Raw genomic sequence first — 6000 nt, 5'->3', positions numbered from 1 at the left:
TTGACGATTAACATACGGTTAAGAATAAAAGGAGAGCAGCAGGGGAAAGATACAGCTATTGGAATCCTGGAGGGAGGGGCAGTTTTTCTCCCAAGTCACTTAAAAATAGTTCAGCATTTTTATACGTTCTTTTCCGGGTTTACTAGTTTTCACCCCTACTGTCTCTCCTATAGGACTGGCATGGGCTTTCCCAGCCTACGGAGGTAACAGGGCTTTTCCAACAATGCATTAAAGCTGCTTTTAGGGAGAGTCATGAGTTCTGCCAGAAAACCAACTCGGTAGCAGACGCACGTGGAAAGAGTGCAATATCTACTGACCAAGTGAAGCGCTAACCGTTGTCCCCCTCTCCTTCATTCCCCCAGGTCCTTGCGGGAGACGGGTCTGGAACCTAACCACCGGGTGTCCATGACCCCCGTGGCTGCGCCCCATCAGCGATGAAAGGGTTATCGGGCAGCCGCAGCCATCACCACGGAGTCACCTGCGATTCGGCCTGTGACTCGCTGCCGCACCACGCAGACCGCAAGCCATACCTGCTGAGCCCCGTGGAGCACCACCCGGCCGACCACCCCTACTACACTCAGCGTACCTCCTTCCAGGCCGAGTGCGTGGGCCCCTTCAGCGACCCGCTGGCCAGCAGCACCTTCCCGCGCCGGCACTACACCTCGCAGCAGGAGCTGAAGGACGAGTGCGCCCTGGTGCCTCGCACCCTGGCCACCAAGGCCAACCGCATCCCCGCCAACCTCCTGGACCAGTTTGAGAGGCAGCTGCCTCTCAACAGGGATGGCTACCACACATTGCAGTACAAGCGCACGGCCGTGGAGCACCGCAGCGATAGCCCCGGCCGCATCCGCCACCTGGTCCACTCGGTCCAGAAACTCTTCACCAAATCGCACTCCCTGGAGGGGCCATCCAAGGGCAGCATCAACGGGGGCAAGGCCAGCCCCGACGAGACGCAGACCGTGAGGTACGGCAAGCGCAGCAAGAGCAAGGAGCGCCGCCCCGAGCCCAAGCCCCGCAACAACGCTTCCCCGGGCTGGTGGAGCTCCGAAGACAACCTCGACGGCGACGTGTGCATCTACCACGCCCCCTCGGGCGTGATGACCATGGGCAGGTGCCCCGACCGCTCGGCCTCCCAGTACTTCATGGAGGCCTACAACACCATCAGCGAGCAGGCCGTGAAGGCCTCCCGGAGTAACAACGATGTCAAGTGCACCACCTGTGCCAACCTGCCCGTCACCCTAGACGCGCCGCTGCTGAAGAAGAGCGCCTGGTCCTCCACGCTGACCGTGAGTCGAGCCCGAGAGGTTTACCAGAAAGCCTCGGTTAACATGGACCAGGCCATGGTGAAGTCAGAGTCATGTCAACAGGAACGTTCCTGCCAGTACCTTCAGGTACCATTTATGTGGAGGGATGGATGCTTACGTGTTGTACCTGCTGATTGTGTGGTATTTCCTCCTGGGTCCTAGTCTTGGCTCTACTATGAATTGCCTATATGAACCTGAGCGAATTACTTAGCATTTCTGGGGCGGAGGGCTCCTGTCAGGAAACAAGCCTGCTAGCAACCTCATCCAGTTATCTTGAGATACTAGATATAAAAGTGCTTTGAAAAGCACGCCCACCTAAAGGCAAGAAGTTATTAATGTTTTGTGTTCCTCTTTTGTCTGAAGGATCGTGGGATAGGGAGGAGAGAAAAGGGGAGTTTACACAGAATTTTAAAATAAATCCACCTTTTTACAAAAGTCAACAATGATCTTTGGAATTCTGGAAAGAGTTTAATTAGATCTATTCAGTTTTTAAAAATTATTATTATTATTTTAAATTCTGTCTGAAGCTATTAGTTTGGAAAAATTAATCTACCTCTTCACCACAGCAATTTTCATACCACCACCAACACTAATCACACTCCTACCCAAGTTCCCACCCCCCAGAGCACAGGGAGTTGGGGTGATGCCCTACGCCCTGAGGAGGTAGAGATGGAGACAGTCTGGGGACCTGACAGGCACAGCTCCAGAGACCCAGGGCAACAGAGAAGAGGAGGAAAAGAAGGGGAAGCATCTGCACAATAAAATACAATTAGTGTCAGAATGTAAATCCCACACACGTACAGACCCAAGGCCGCTCCTCCCCTTCCACGGTCTCCTATTTTTCCTACTGTCCTCCAATCCACTTAAAACAGATTTCACCTGGATAATAATATCAGGGGAAGAGCCTTTTTCTTCCCTACCTCCTCCTTCTAGTATTGTCATTTTTCCCAAGACACAACCTTCCGTAAGAGAGATCCTCATAGTTTTCCTTTTCAAAGTGTCTTTCTCTGCCCTCCCTTGCTATCCTCATCTTTTTTAAAAAGGTTTCACTGAACTATAAATCATGACATAATCATTTCCCACTCTTAAGAATAAAGCAAGGAAAAAAGTCTTCCACCAAGACATTCGTCTTGTTGCTCTCTTTGGATTTCTTCTGACAAAGCTGAGTCCCTTGGGAATGCCTCCACCAAGCCCTGAAAATATTCCAGTCACTGGACAGTCAATGGCAGTCACTGGACAAGGACAGTGCCAGAGCCCATTCCCAGAGTTCAGAAGAGGCCACTATTGTGTGGATAGTGTTCACAAACAACACAGTATTTCCTGCTGAAGGTGGCATCGTTTAATTTACTGTAAGCTTGTTACGTGTGTTAATTAAGTCATCAAGAACCACTAACAGAATTTTAGAGCTAAAGGGATCATCTAATCCAACCTTTTCATTCATTTAGCATGTAAAAATCTAGACTCAAAGAAAGGGAAAGGCCTAGTGGGTCATACTGTTAGTATGTGGCAGAGGTAGGGCCAGAACCCAAGTCTCTTAACTTATAGAAAAGACCAATACAAGGGTTACAACTGAAAGCTTTAGCAATTCTTTAAGCACATAAATCTCATCCACTATTGAGAATAAAGTATTTTGATAAAATATCTGTCTTGAAGAAAGGATGTGTAATGAGATAGAAAACCTAGGATACATTTTTGTCTATGAAGGTTTTGTGACTAGCGGCAAAAACAACACATTCAATTTTTAAAAAAAAAAACTTGAACTTTAATAAGTAGTGATGAGATTGGATAAGAAATATCTAATTTAAAAGGATACTGTACCTGGATCTAGGACCAGCCTTTGTTAGTAACAAAATGCTTTCATGATACTAGCATAATTGCCTGCTTCCTACCTTAAGTTCATTTTCCTTTCCTTTTTATAACCTTTTTGAAGTTAAAAGCTCAAGTAGTGGTGAAAAGTGGAAGGATAAGGAAAGGAAGAAGGAAAATGATATTAACTGAAAATCTACTATGTACCAGATACTGCAGCAAACATTTTCACATTTGTTATTTCATTTAATCCTCATAATAGTCCCGAGAGCTACAGATAATAACTCTCAGTTTTTGCAAGAGAGGAAACCAAGGCTTAGAAATATCAAGTGACGTAATACTATGTGGCCAGTAAGTTGTAGAACTGAGTTTTAGACTTAGATCTATCTGATGCAAAATAGCTCTTTCCAAAACACCCCAGCACAACTCCGGAATCAAGGACGTGAAATGGTGAGCAAGGAGGAAAACAAATCTTTAAAGTAAACGTATTATTATTCAAGTTCTTCAGTAAAATAAGAATGAAAGCTTGAAGATTTAAGTATGGGATTTAGTATAGTAGCATTATTGGATCTCATAAAGATTTGGAAATTCTATTTTCAAATTGTTTGCCTTCTTTTACGCTAGTTTTTTTTTTTAAACATCTTTTTGGAGTATAATTGCTTTACAATGTTGTGTTAGTTTCTGCTGTATAACAAAGTGAATCAGCTCTACGTATACATATATCCCCTCCCTCTTGCGTCTCCCTCCCACCTCCCTATCCCACCCCTCTAGGTGGTCACAAAGCACCAAGTTGATCTCCCTGTGCTGTGAGGCTGCTTCCCACTTAAGCTAGTTGTTTTTAATGAAATATTTGAGGCTTACAGAAAGATATCAAGAAAAAAAATAAATACCCATTTATACATCACCCAGCTAGAGAAATAAAACATTAATTACAATGGATCACACAGGTACCCTCCTCAATCCCATTTCCTTCCCTTCCTCCCGAGAGTAATAGCCAATCTGACTTGATACCAGAAGCACCTTTGTCTTTAATTCTGGAGTTACTGAAAGACTGAAAAAATAGTAATATTTTCTGTTCTTCATTGAGCAATAATTAACTCTAAGACACGCTAGTTCAACACTTGAAATATAAACTGAGCTCCAAGTCATGTCTTCTTTAGCAAATATTGACATTTATTGAGCTCCTATTCTGTGCAAGGCTTTCAAACTGAAAAAAAAAATCCTGTATTTCAAAGTGGGGACATAGTATGTTTAATAAATAAACTAAATGTGGAGCAGTGTGTGCTTCCCAAGCAGTGCACTGAGATGAAGAGCTCATATAAAGAAAGGGAGGAAGAAGCTGGACATTCACAAGGGGAGAAAGAAGATGGGAAACTCCTAAGAACTGGACGTCCTTCCAGCTCTCTTCTTGCTTTATAGGGAAGGGAGAATCTATGTCCTGCAGAAGCTCCCCTTGGGAAGATAGGTTTAGCCAGTCCCTGTCAGCTCCTACAGAATAATTTCATTTATAAGCTCATTCTTAGAAGCAAATTTGGGAACAAATAGGTTTTTTTTTTTTCCAGTTGTATTGCTTTAATTATCAACTAATATTGAAACTGGATGTACAAAAGTGTTTGATTTCAATGTCACAAAGTTTAGTGGACAAAGCATTGAACTTTAAATAAGAGCGTCTATGTTTTAGTTCCTATTTGCCGCTAACTAGTTGGTGATCACTCACTAATGATAGGGCTTAGAACCATCATTTCAGCTCTCCGGGTCTCCTTCTTCTACTATAAAGTAAGGCACTTGGTCAAGAAGGCCTGGGATCTCAGTCCACATCTTCAAACTCCTAAGTTACATATGCAGAGCACTAATTAGAGCCATTTTCAAGAGCTGTAAAGCCTGGAGCTACCATTTAATACATGCTTAAAGTAGATGCTTTTCCAATGTTATCTAATTTGCTCTCTGAAACTCTATGAGGTATTTTATAGTTGAAGAAACTGAGATTTAGTAAATTAGATTAAGTCACTTGCCCAAGGATACACAGCTAGTACATGGCAACACAGAGAGTCAAACCTGATTTGTCTGCCTTCAAAGCCTGGATGTCTCCATTTACACCTGATCCCTACCCCTTCCAAATATAAAACAGAGGGAGGAAGCGACATATCCTATATACCTATTATGTTCCAGAAGTCATACAACAGCTCATTTAGTCCCCAAAACACCTTTGTAAAATTAGTCTTACTATTTACTCCAATTTTATGGATGACGAAACTGAGGCACAAAAGCTGAAATCATTTGTCCAAGAACTCACGGATAGTCACTGGGAGAGCTAAAACTTGACTGTGGGTCTGAGTCTATAATGTGCTTCAGAAATAGAAATAAATGCATTTTTTTCGTTTTAATATTTGTTTTATTCTGTAGCAAATGTATGCATTCATTTGACCTCCTCTGGGTGCGCGCAGTTAAGAATGCATGTCCATGAAATGTGACCCATCTCAGATGAGCAATGGAATGGCTGGAATGTCCCTAGTTTAATTTGACTGAGCATAGGTTAATATTCACCAATACTGGAATTCTAAATACTGAAAAGTTCTGATCTGCTCTTTGTAGCATTATCACTTAGAAATCATTTCACTTAGGCCATTGTCACGATTATACAGAACATGAGACGTCTGTAGGTATTGGGTCTCCGTCTGACATTGATTTAAAAATAAAATACTGTAGCTTGAAATCACTGCAAGTTCCAGTTAATACAGTCAATTGGTGAGATGTGCTTCCTCACAAGCTGTTTGTAGTTAATTTTAAAAAGACTCCCTTTTTTTTTTTTTCCAATATTGTTATTTTTAAATGTCAAGAATCAGATGTCTGCTGTTTAGAAGTACTGTACGGCTGCCAGTGACTTTCTGTA

The 6000-nt window shown here is 43.1% G+C and overlaps 1 protein-coding gene across 3 annotated transcripts in view; it reads left to right on the top strand.

The window, feature by feature from the left end:
• Window positions 1-388: 388 nt before the first annotated feature.
• DLGAP1 (DLG associated protein 1) overlaps window positions 389-6000 on the top strand; it is a gene marked incomplete at both ends in the record, with an annotated part of 319449 nt that continues 313837 nt past the window's right edge. Inside the window, one exon of one of the 3 annotated variants that reach the window (XM_082852573.1) lies at window positions 389-1391. In XM_082852573.1, the coding sequence (XP_082708699.1) occupies window positions 435-1391 (957 nt within the window). The remainder of the gene's footprint in view (window positions 1392-6000) is intronic. The other 2 variants (XM_082852574.1, XM_082852565.1) reach the window with 2 other exon arrangements.

Source organism: Leucopleurus acutus, assembly GCF_964270905.1.
Source record: "Leucopleurus acutus genome assembly, chromosome: 13".
In the NCBI taxonomy this organism is placed as follows: Eukaryota; Metazoa; Chordata; class Mammalia; order Artiodactyla; family Delphinidae; genus Leucopleurus; species Leucopleurus acutus.
Note: the sequence above shows the minus strand (reverse complement) of the source record. Positions and strands in the feature narration are given on the sequence as shown.